At 37.3% G+C, this 12439-nt stretch overlaps 4 protein-coding genes across 4 annotated transcripts; 2 read left to right on the top strand and 2 right to left on the bottom strand.

Moving 5' to 3' along the window:
* Positions 1-1368: 1368 nt before the first annotated feature.
* On the top strand, positions 1369-2710 carry CBG16727 (the record flags this gene model as incomplete). Its single annotated transcript, XM_045239986.1, has 5 exons — positions 1369-1399; positions 1463-1808; positions 1864-2086; positions 2176-2373; positions 2483-2710. The coding sequence occupies 5 exons, from the start codon at positions 1369-1371 to the stop codon at positions 2708-2710; spliced, it is 1026 nt and encodes a 341-aa protein (XP_045096048.1).
* A 1761-nt stretch (positions 2711-4471) lies between these two features.
* CBG16726 lies at positions 4472-7227 on the top strand (the record flags this gene model as incomplete). The annotated part of the gene is made up of 7 exons (XM_045239985.1): positions 4472-4562; positions 4709-4801; positions 5158-5247; positions 5323-5478; positions 6789-6869; positions 6919-7089; positions 7136-7227. 7 exons carry the CDS (start codon positions 4472-4474, stop codon positions 7225-7227), a joined length of 774 nt encoding a protein of 257 aa, XP_045096047.1.
* Positions 7228-7433: 206 nt separating this feature from the next.
* CBG16725 lies at positions 7434-10082 on the bottom strand (the record flags this gene model as incomplete). Its single annotated transcript, XM_045239984.1, has 5 exons — positions 7434-7529; positions 8063-8184; positions 8466-8509; positions 8554-8653; positions 9998-10082. 5 exons carry the CDS (start codon positions 10080-10082, stop codon positions 7434-7436), a joined length of 447 nt encoding a protein of 148 aa, XP_045096046.1.
* A 652-nt stretch (positions 10083-10734) lies between these two features.
* On the bottom strand, positions 10735-11970 carry Cbr-col-174 (the record flags this gene model as incomplete). The annotated part of the gene is made up of 5 exons (XM_002645016.2): positions 10735-11182; positions 11228-11417; positions 11492-11567; positions 11659-11827; positions 11903-11970. The coding sequence occupies 5 exons, from the start codon at positions 11968-11970 to the stop codon at positions 10735-10737; spliced, it is 951 nt and encodes a 316-aa protein (XP_002645062.2).
* Positions 11971-12439: the final 469 nt, after the last annotated feature.

Below are 12439 nucleotides of genomic sequence, written 5' to 3'. Positions count from 1 at the left end.
CGAATTCGAGTCCGGCAGGCGGCAATTTTTTTTTGATTTTTTAAAAAATTTCAGAAGTGAAAGAGAATATGTGTAATATTTTCTCTTATCGGTTTGAGTGGTATTGCGGGAAGGAGTTTTCGAAATTTCCCGATGCGATATGAAATAGGAAGGAAAATTTAGTTCTATTTTGAAGGATTATTGATGGTTTTTTAAAATGAAGAGCCAAGTTAGCTGGATACAAAGCTGGAATCTCTGAAACCACAACAAAAATGACCAAAGACCTCAAAATATGATAAAATATCGGAAATTCAGAAAATCTAGATTCGGAGGTTACTCAAATTAATATTGGGAACTTCAAAATTCTTATTATCTACATTTAACTTCAAGAATTTCAGAGTTCTCGAATTGCTGAGATTTTGGATAAAAATTTTCGAGTTTGGACTTTTTCAATTTTTCAACTCCCGAATTTTCTGAATTCACAAATTTCGGGCAATTAGAATTTTGGAAATTCGGAAATTAGCAAATTCAAACCTGATAATTCGATAATTCGGGATTCCAGAAATTCAAAAAACACGAAAATTTGTATTTGAAACACTTTTTTCAAAATCAACGTTTTGGTGGAGGGCGACCGGAGGCCAGAAGGTTTAGCCCCGAAGGGGCGTAAACCGACACATGTCGACATATGTCAACATGTCCGATACATGTCTAGAATTCGACTATTCCTCAGTAGATTTTATAACAATTAGGAATAGAAAATCACGTGTCAAATGTTTTACCCGGTCTGCAGAAATGTTTACATGTGTTGTTGTTCGCCAACTTGGGTACATTTCCTAGACTAAAAATCACAATTGTGTCCTGTTTGTGATTTCTAGAGTAGTTACGTCGTTCCAATGCGTGTTTACACTTTTTTTCTTGTTAAATTTTGTTAGTTTCTAGTTTCTAGATTTAATTTTCCTGGAGTCCACTTCTCCAAGACTGTAGGCTTCTTATCAAGGAAACACAGAGAAATAGCGATGACTATTTCGTAATACATTTTTCAGAGGTATAGAGTAATAAAAATTGTGGGTTTATGATTCGGAGATTCAAATACACTTTGACTTATTCGGTTATCAGTTGACACTCTGCTCATTTGTTCTTCACGTGCTCGACTTATAAAAAGCCTACGCCACAAAAGTGTTAGCATTGCTTTAACACAAACGTGATATATCTCTAGCATCATTATTTTAACCAGACACTAAGTGACTTCCTGCGGAAGTTTTTTTCTATTCCGAAGTGCCCACGGAGTTCAGTTTCTCTATTCAACTTTGTTAAAACTGATAACGCCATCTTTTGAAACTATATAAATAAAGGTGAATCGTACACCAACATAACTCGATTACTACCATCATGTTGTTTGATATCAGCTCTACTCTTAAAAGTGAGAATTTTCAAAAAAAAAATTTTTATGGTTTGATTTTTCTAAATTAATTCTTTGTTACAGACTGGCAGAAACGCAGACGGATTTCAAAATTCTATCGGGACCAGAATGCCTTGCTGGAAGCCCACAAAGAAGATGCCACCACCATGACCGAAGAAGAATGCAAAGAAGCCGCAGAGCAAGAACAAAAAACCGCTGTATGGGATACTCGAATTACTACAATGACCATAGTTCTGAATGTCGCTTTAATTATTGCGAAAAGTGTGGTCGCGTATTTGTCCGGATCATTGGCCATTTTGGCATCTGTAGTAGACAGTTTCATGGATATCACTTCTGGAGTTGTCGTCTGGTATGCCTGCTATAAAATCGAAAGAATGAACAGAGAACATTATCCAGTTGGAATGAAAAAGTAGGTGATACATATATGATTTCATTACGTGACCTTAAAAATTATGTATTTCTAGATTGGAGCCGCTAACAGTTGTGATTGTTGGAATGATCATGTTGTTTGCAAACTTCATTGTTTTGGAAAGAGCTCTAGTTCAGACAATTAAAAACGATTTGGAGCCTACAGTGGATCTGACCACTTTAATTGTATTGTGCACAGGAACAGGCATCAAACTTGTTCTTTTCCTAGTATGCAGAGTTCGCAAGTCAGCTGCATGCCTAGTGCTCGCCATAGATCAGGTAAGCAGAAGTTATCGTGATTTTGCTGTCACGGAAAAGATAAGAAAAGCATCTGCAACTGAAATAACTTTAACAGTTTCCGATTCCAGCGCAACGACTGTATCACAAATATTGTTGCTCTTCTTGGTGCTTGGGTTGGTGAGAACTGGTGGAAGTATGCAGATCCTCTAGGCGCGTTCTTGGTTTCCGGCTTCATAATTATCACTTGGTTCTTGACCATCCGCGAACACATTCCATACTTGATCGGAAGACGAGCTGACCAGGAATTCATCAATCGCATCACGAATGTAAGAAAACTGAAGGAATACGATGTTTAGAATAGGCAAAACTAATAAAAACACATCATAAATAGATGCAATTGTTGTCATTGCATCATTCATTCCGTTTTGTTTACAGATCTCCATTAACCACGACCATCACATCAAAGCATTGGACACTGTCCATGTCTACCACTTCGGAGAGAAATTCTTGGTGGAAGTGCACGCGGTGTTCGAAGAACCAGTGTCCCTTCCTCTGGCGCACGATGTTGCGGAGAGTTTACAAGTGAAGCTGGAGAAGTTGCCGTATGTGGAGCGTGCTTTTGTACATTGTGACTACAAATTAGATGGGGATGAACATGTCTGATAACCTTGAGAAATGAAGAATGTGATTTTATTATGTCTGAGAAATAAAGCTAACGATGATGAATCATTGCTAGTAAGCTTAACAGAAAATGAAAAAAAAGACGAAATTATCCAACCGGAAATGCTAGAACAACATAAACATACATTTAATGACGTTTGCCTAAAAACCTAAAGTTTAATCAGCCGTTTTTTTTTTCTTGAAGTTGAATTATACATACAAACTAGTTTTTCTATAAAAAGCAAAAAAAAAACTATAACCTGTTGTTAAAGGTGGCAAACTCAATTAGCAGCAAGCGAAATTGAATTGTGAGTGAAAAGTGGCGGATTGTTTCGGACAACAAAAAAAAAGAAAGAGAAATAGAAAAGTGCACCTCTCACTTAGCAACAATCGGATTATCTGACCGACGGTTTTAGTCCGAAAGAAGAAGAAGATTTCAAACGGATCATCGAGAGAAGAAGTGGGGAGAAAGGAAGAGAAAAAGTATTGTAGAAACTTTCAAAACTAGCGAAAGTAGTTACATTTGCAGAAAAGCGTGGGTGTTTAATGACGATACGCTCCTATTCCTTCTTTCGTTCCCTTTTGAAGAGACCTCCCGTTCCGAAAATCGTTCAGAACGTAATGCATTAATTAAGTTAGTGACATATTAAAGGATACCAACTTGTGATAGTCAAATGTTTTTGGTATTATGTTTAGAGAAAGCTGACAACTAACTGAAAGATTCTCAATATTTTTAAGTATCGAAAAAATTCTAATTTTGAAAATGAGCAATTTTTCATTTTTTCAGGAAACAGATTTCTAATTGTTCCTCTTAATATTAAAGCGAATTTTCGGAAATTTGGAATTAGGCGATAACTTTATATTTTATCCAGTTTTCCGAAATATCCAGCATAGACCTTCTGATTATTTTGTAAAAAGTTTTTTTAGTGTGTTTTAAACTGAGTGGTTTCTGTGAAAAGTACCAAACCTTCACCTTTTTATGTTTCTCAACTCATAGTTATTGAAAAAACCGTATTGCAAGGCTTTTTTCATGGCAAAACAAGACAAACTCCTAAACATCTGAGAACACCATTATCACATATTTCCATCACTGATCATCTATTTTCTACATCTCCTAAAGGGGATTTGCCTTTTTTTCTATGATATGTCGCACTTTCTTCCTATCATTTTCATCCTGACAGGCCGCTTTTGGCAAGCCTCTCTTGCGGATGTACAAAAATCGAGTTGGCAAAAAAAGGAATTGCGTGAAAAAGTCACTTGTATCTGTGACGCAATACTTCATGTGTTATCTCATCCACTCCCCCCGGGGGCGCACGATTGCCGGTCCTCACTGTCTTTTCTGTGTCTTTTTTTGCCTCAAACCACCACCAACAAACAGGGTTTTGATAGAGACCGAGGGGACAGAAAAGAAACGATCCCTCCTCCTCTTTTCTCACACAGCCAGATATATTCGTTTCTCATTATCAAGCCTTATGTAATCCTCGATTTCATTTTCTGTCTGAATTTTCTTCTCATCATTCTTTTGTCTTTTTTTTAAATTCTACTTTTTTCCTATAAATTTATTCATTCTTACTTTTTTTCACAGGTCTAAAAGCTCTAGTTTTGGACCTCTACGAATGTGTTATCACTCCTATCCATTGTTATGTTTTCGTTCCTGTCTTTTTATCGTTTTCTGTGATTAGCCGCCATTGCTTACTATTTTCTCCTAAAATGATCGCTTATCATATCATCACTAATTCATTCTCTTCAGAGATCCAATCAAGAATGAGGATATATCTTTTAGCACTTCTACCAGTATTAACTCTAGCGCAAAATGGAGAAGAAGCAGTTGAGAACGCGGAAAACTTTAGGAGACGTAAGTGATTAATATTTTTTTAAGAAAATGATATTTTGATATCTAGTCATCTCAATGTGAAAAATCAGTAATGTTAAAATATTGTCCTAATTGAAAAAAATAAAGGGTAGAATTTCTATAAATCCGAAACTCTTCAAATGTTTCAGTTTATGGAATCGCTTCAAAAATCATGGAGCTCAGCGGTAACATCATGAATGGAAATGGCGGAAGCGATCAAGAGATACGTCCTCGTTTTCAAGGTATTTTCCTCATTTCTTAACTTTCACTTTGAAACTTAGGCCCCGCTTATCCTTTCCTTTCTTGCCTCCTATCAATAAGCAGTTCGGTAGACCTGTCCCTCTTTCATATCCACTTTTTCGCTAGCGATTTATCACGGATTCTACGCTTTCTCCCATTTTTAGACCTCACTGATATACATTCAAAAATCTCATGTTCAGGGGTTCGATCGTTCACCGAAATAATAGTATTCTGAGTGGAGGATCATCGTCACAAAGTGGGATGAATACTATGGCGCAAATGTTCCAACAATACGGAGGTTTGTGGTCGGCACTGGCATCCGAATGGACAGTCGTTAAAAAGAACAGTTAATTTCCAGGAATGCTTGCCAATGCAAAGTTTGCGCAGCCAACAACCACAACAACACAAGCGCCGTCTGGATTCAAGTCCATTCTTGACACTTTTCTAGGTATCGTTTCCGAACCCTGTTTTTCTTCTTAATGGTGTTGTTCCTTGTTCTTTCGATTATCAGGCTATCATTTAGGAACTGGCGGCAGCAGTGGATCAGCTGGTGGAGGTGCGCCTGCTGACGAATATGAAAACTTACCACCACCACCAACTCCACGGCCACGACCACGTCAAAACCTGTTCGGACAAATGTTCGGAGGAGGAGTAGGAGGAGGACAAGCAGTTGATTCCAGTGAAACTATTAACGTCAATAAGGCGGAATTACTAAACTTTTCGGTGTTGCAGATCCGCCGCCACAGCAATCATCGTCTTCTGGTGGAAACAACCTTTTGAGTCTTTTTGGTGAGGGATTAGGATGAAACATGAAAAAATACTGCGTAATACGTATCGAATCCAAAGTAAAAAGTGAATACATGAAGCTGAAAGAAACGAAAAACAGAAATTCTTAAAATTGGGAACCTCCAGAAGTTAGAAAAACGTTTAAAAAATTGGTGCAGATTTTTTAGAAAACAAACAATTTCTGAATTCTGAAGTATATGATCATAAATTGACAGTATGTTCTCAATGTCATGACAAAAATTTGAAAAATTGACTTGTTTTTTTACACTCTTATAGAAACAAAGATATCTTACACATCCCGTAGATTGACCTCATCAACAACCACATTTGAGCCAATTTATCTCGATTCGTGTGAAAGATATTAAACAATTGTCAACTGATAAAACATTGCTGATACTATGATGAATAATTTATCAGCTGACAATTTTTTGGCATATGGTCCAAGAACTAAGATAATTGAGCTCAAATTTGAGGCTCCCGGACATTTCGCAACCGAAAATTTCGCAGCCGCGAAATTTCGTAGCCGGACATTTTGCAGCCGCAACATTTCGCAGCTAGACATTTCGCAGCCTCTGATAACGTCAGAAAATCAGAATTCCAAGTTTTTCGGTTTTGTAAAAAAAGTATATTTTAATATCAGAAATTTAATTTTCGAAGAATTCGGCTGAAAAAAAAATCAAATTTCAGCTGAAAAAATAGCAAGCAAGTATTCAATCAATTGAAAAATTCTAAATCTTCATTGTTATTTAGAATTTCTTTTTAAAATATAAGATTTGAGAAAATTGGAATTCTAGAAGAAAAAAAAGAAATTCTAAAAAATATCAAAACAATGAAGATTTAGCAGTTTTCAATTGATTGAATACTTTTTTCCGCTGAAATTTGATTTTTTTCAGCCGAATTATTCGAAAATTCAATTGCTGACAAAAAAAAATATACTTTTTTTCAAAACCGAAAAACTTGGAATTCTGATTTTCTGACGTTATCAGAAACTGCGAAATGTCCGGCTGCGAAATGTCCGGCTGCGAAATGTCTGGCTGCGAAATGTCCGGCTGCGAAAGGTCGGGAGCCAAATTTGACAAGTTGGGTCGGCTTCTATTAGAGGAAATGAAGTAATAAAAATCAAATTTCGAGTTTTGAGGTAGCGCTCAATCAAAAAAATGTACAATATCCAATCAGAATAAAGACTCTAAAACCTGATTTCAGGATTGATGCCAACACCACCACCAACTACTACCACAACTACTACCGAGGCTACTCCAGTTCAGAGAATCATGAATCTTTTTGGTATCCCTTGAATCGTTCAACTAATTATCCGTTTTTTAATTCATTCCAGTCCCTCAACCGGAACGCCCTCAACCGGAGCAATCATCCAGCAAAGGAAGAATAAATTTCCTTGAAATGTTCGGACTCGCCAAACCAACCACAACCACCACTGCTGCTCCACCACTCCGCGCCCTCTTTGCACCGGATAAACCTTACAGTGGAACTGCGGAAGATTTTGATGGTAATTTTTATTTAATGTTTTAAGTTTTCAATGTTTGTCATTTAAGGAATCATGAATGCTCTCCTTCGCACCAACGCCAAACCTGCTCGCCAAGAACCATCATCAATCCTTTCTCAATTTTTTGGAGGAAGAAAATAAATAACTCGTTGAATGCCTCTAAACTAACATAACTTATTTTTATTTTTATTTCCTCATTCTCTCTTTTTTGTACCACAATTGGAGATCTCGAACTGTTCCTTCCATACTCTTTGTCTTTCATAATTTCATGTCTTTCACTGGAAATTTTATCACATACATCACAGCAGGTATTCAATAAACCCATCATTTCAAAATGGACAAAAAAATTAGACAATAGCAGAAACATCGATACTCTGTGAACGGAGACGTCCAGAAGCCGCTGGAGGAAGGATAAGGCGAGGTGGTTGAGGAACACGCTCCATCTGAAAATTTCTACAATTAGAAAAATAAATAAAAAACTTTTGGAAGTTTTTCCCGACAAAAGTGTTGCTGAATCCTTAGAAGGATTGCTCAAAAAATCATTCAAAAACTGTCTATCCTATTTTTAGAAAAAAAAACGTTTTGCCTATTTTCACAAATGCTATCAATTTTGTCCTACATTTCTACCAATTCTTAATCACATTTTTGCCGATCTTAAAGAAACCGACTGAACAAACAACATTAAGAAAAACAAGCAAAAATAATGAAAACCAATTTCCAGAGTTTTCTCGAAAAACCGTGAAAAATAATTTTTCGAAAACCCGAATTCCTGGAAAAATTCCTAGAACGAGTATTTAGCTAGATGATGGATATTTGAAACTGAATCTCAAACTTTTTTAAAAACATAGCTTTAAAAATCTGGGTTGCCAAAGTCCAAAGCTTATCCACCGAGAGACATTCCTTATCATTAAAACACCTAGTGAAATCATAAGCGTGTTGATAAGCATGGGTGTTAAGATATAAATTTCCTTGATACCTCAATGATATCCTGATAACCGGTATTCTCATAAGCACAACGATCCGACTGCTTCTCATTCATCTTCTTCGATAAAATACCTCTGGCGTTGGCCACATGATCCTCGTTTGGCGCCGCTTCTTCTACAATATCTTTTTGCCCCTCTCGATTATTATCAAGGATTAGAATGTTCAGGCATTATGTTTTGTTTTACCAGCTCGCTGGTGCGCTTTCGATTTAACCTGATTTTTTCCAAACGGTCACGTAAATCTATACTTATTTTCTAAGTTTTCCAAGAGCGGACATCTTGACAACAGGACAGACAGACACGTGTAACGTATATATATAAGAAAGATACCTGTTTCCTTAAATTTTTGAATTGGGAAATGATCCATATTATTGACAAAAAGATTTGGAATCGCACGCCAAAGTTTGGCAACTCCATAGGGGAACTGGAAGAAACACCATCTGAAAAAATTGTTTCGAAAATGTGAATTGTGAGAAAACGGTACCTGCAACAAGCACATCCACAGCAGAAGCAACCACAGCAGCAGAAAAAGAATGTCATAGTGAAAATTCCCAGAAACGCAGTCAACTCTTCTCGCATTTCGCCTAAAAAATTCTTGTCTAAAATTTAGTCGAAATGCTGAACCACATTTTTAAAGATTTAAATCTGAAACACCATTCAAAACAGCTTTTATCGCTCTGATTTCTAGTTTAAAAATAGAATGGGAATGAAATCATATAGGAAAGGGGGAATTTCAAAATTTTTTAATCGTCGATTTTTTTCATAAAAAGTTTGCTTTTGGGTGCTTTTCCAGAAAATATATTAGAGACAATAAAAGTATTCTTATCTGTTTTCATTTTTCCAAATTCACTAAAAAATATGGTTACAATAGTGATTAATTTAGAAATGTTTACGTGAAATTTTTTTATTTAGATCATCAATTAAAAAGAGAAAAAACACAAATTTATTGAAGAACACAGAAAGGAAGCCACTTCTTTTCTGTGCAGAAAGGAATAGACACGTGAAAAGACAGAAAAGAAGAACCTTCCTTTCTGTGATTTTTCAGTGTGGGGGGAAATAGTTCAAATTATTCCTGACAAAAACGTGAACTTCAACTGCAGAGAATTGAAGCTACTTTGGATGTGGACTTGAAACAAAAACTCGAGAAGGTGAATCTGAATGGTGAGTTGAAGGGATGGTGGTCTTGAAGATTGGCGCCATGCAGTGTGAGTACTTGACACAAACCTGTTCAGAATTTCATTTTAGCTACTCGATTACTTTATAATCCCATAAATAAATGGCTCCGGGACGTTCGGGTGAACTGTCGGGTTCTGAACTGTCGGGTTCTGAAACGTCGTGGTTCTGAAACGTCGGGTTCTGAAACGTCCCGAAGCCAAATAAATAACTTCGAGAATTCACTTCCCAGAAACCGAACGTCGGTTTCCCAGAATTTGAAAAAAATTAGAGCAGTCGTAAATCGTAAAATGAAATTCTGAACAGGTTTGTGTCAAGTACTCATACTGCATGGCGCCAATCTTCAAAACCACTATCCCTTCGAAGGTTCTTCTTTTCTGTCTTTTTACGTGAAAAGAAGTGGCTTCCTTTCTGTGTTCTTCAATAAATTTGTGTTTTTTCTCTTTTATAATTAATGATCTAAATAAATAATTTTCACGTAAACATGTTTAAATGAATGAGAAATAAGTAAAAATCATGATGAATGTAGAATCATTGAGATTCCAACATCTCTGCTATTTTTTATCGAAATTCAACATAGTCGACACTTTTTATATTTTTAGTAGTGAGATCTGTCTAATTGTCACAGAATTGTTTGGATTTTCGAAAAAAAAAATCGACGATTTAAAAAATTTTGAAATTCCCCCTTTCCTATATCAATAAACATATTGAAAATCGAAATTTATTCTTGAGAATTCTTCTTGAATATATCCTACCTTGAATAATAGGATTGTCGAACTCATCCTCTGTATCTAAAAGTCCTCGGATGATAATGACAACGGCAATATTGAAAACGGTCATCTGAATAATCAAGTTGTCGCAATGATTAGAAAAACAATTGAAAAACAAACACACAATGACAAAAACCGCGACCAAACATCCCCATCTTTTGGGCTGCCCAACGTCTTTTTCTTGGAACATTTTCCGCTAAAAAATCTGAAAACTGAAATAAAATCAATTTTTCAATAGTGAAAAATTATAAATGCAAAACCGGGAAATGTAAATTTTATACGGTTAACGTCAACCGTCCAATCGGATAGCCATTTTTTTTGGTCGCAGAGGAGAAAAATGAAAAACGATCGAAAGAATGTTCCGCGTGCTTTTTATTTTGTTTTTTCCTCTTCTCCCAAACGGTTTGAATTGTTTCAAAATTGTTTTTCCGCTTGATTTCCGGAAATAAACAATGACGCGATGTGATTTTGAAAACAGTTTCATTTGTTTTTTTTTCTTGGGATATAATTTAGATACACACGAAAATTCAAGGAACGAAAAAAATACACTGGAGATAGGGAGAAAAAATCACTGTAGCAATATGGAAGAAGGTTATGAAAAAACAGGTACAGATCACTGAAAAACGTGATGATAAAGTTGTTAAAGCACATCGAAATTGTCGGCAATATCACAGTAACATAAAAGGGTGTCAAATTATGATAGATATACAAAAAAACAGTATCTAATATCCTGGTGCAGTTCTTGGTGGTGGGCAATGTTCACATCCTCCACTTGGTCCTCTAGCTCCGTCTGGCCCAACTGGTCCTTCTCCTCCGGGTTTTCCTGGTGCTCCAGCAGTTCCATTGTCACCAGCATCTCCAGGTGAGCCATCCTTTCCTGGTTGTCCTGGCCCTCCTGGATTTCCTCCTGGACCTGGTGGACCTGCTGGTCCTGGAGCTCCGGCTGGTCCAGCTGGAGCTGGTACTTCAATAGTTTTTCCTGGTGTTCCTGGGCTTCCAGCGTTTCCTGGATTCCCATTGGAACCTGGTGCTCCTGGGTTTCCAGGTGGTCCTTGGCTTCCCTTGTTTCCGATGGGACCATCTTTTCCTGGAGCTCCTGGATTTCCGTTTGGTCCTTTGCTTCCTGGACTTCCAGCTGGTCCTGGGGCTCCTGGTGGGCAATCGAAGCACCTGATCGGAAGCAAAATTACTTCAGTTTCTTTTTATGAGTCTTACCATTCATAGTTTGGAGCTGGAGTGGCTGCTGGTCCATCTGGTCCGTCCTTTCCAGGTGCTCCAGCTTCTCCATCAGCTCCATCATCACCATCTCTTCCAGGAACTCCTGGTGGTCCTTGAGGAGATACTCCGCATCCACAGCAACCTCCACCACCACCTCCTACATTGGCTGGTGCAGATTCAACAGCACCTAGAAAACACCTTTAAGTCTTTAAAATTACTTTGATGTTTGAATGCAAAAAAGAGAAAGGTGTAGATCATTACTCTCAAGTGGACCGGAACTGTAACCAGCTTGACGACGGGAGCGAACAATTGCGCCACCAGCAACTTGGGTCAAGATCTGAAGTTTTTTCTTTGTGTTGTTGTTTGGTGGAAAAAATTATTATTATAATAAGGTTATATAGCTAGTGAAGGTGGAAAGTGAAATGTACCTGTGTTTTCGAAAGTTCTCTCCAAATATTGCCAGACCTCAGTCGGCAAAAATCAACTTCAGACTGCATATTAGATTGCATATGTTGCATGACACTGTACAAAATCGGAACGGAAATAACAGAGAACAATGTAGCAATCGTGGAAGTGGCAACTCCATAGAAAGCAAATCTAGAAAAAAGAGAGTGATATAACAAGGTACAACAGAATAAAAAGAAAGGGACTTCAAAATAATAAAAATCATACTTTCTTAGAGACTTGGCTTGCTCTTGTAGACTTTTCAGATCATCCGAGGAACCGGAGGATGTCGTCATGACTTGGTTATATGTGTCTGTAATTCTTAGAATATACGAGACACACTACGCACCGCCTGTAAGAAAGAGTTGTCTGCGAATAATTAAAGAATTTTGACAATTGGTGTGGCTTTTATATACAAGTGTTTGCGCAGTTTGGCGCAATCTCCACCCACAAATACAGAGAAGCCGAGGGAGTAAGAGGGATGAGGGAGGATGAGGGAATATAGAAATGCGGATATTCACACACAAGAGGGGACGGCCCCTGATGATGCTTAATGGTGAGTAAGGCATCAGATGTAGAGGAAATTTCTTGGTTGGCAATAGCAGTAAGGCAGCGGCAGTAGGAAACGACGGTTATAATAATTACTGTAAAAACACAAACACAATGATATAATCTCATTCATTGCGCGCCGCGCTCGCTTTCTCTCCTAGCTTTTTCACCAGTGCCCATCCGGACCGACAGGGTTTTCGCTCTTTTTCTCATACA

Source organism: Caenorhabditis briggsae (assembly GCF_000004555.2).
Source record: "Caenorhabditis briggsae complete genome, chrX, whole genome shotgun sequence".
Lineage (NCBI taxonomy): Eukaryota > Metazoa > Nematoda > Chromadorea > Rhabditida > Rhabditidae > Caenorhabditis > Caenorhabditis briggsae.
The sequence above is the reverse complement of the archived record's forward strand: the minus strand, read 5'-3'. Positions and strand labels throughout refer to the sequence as shown.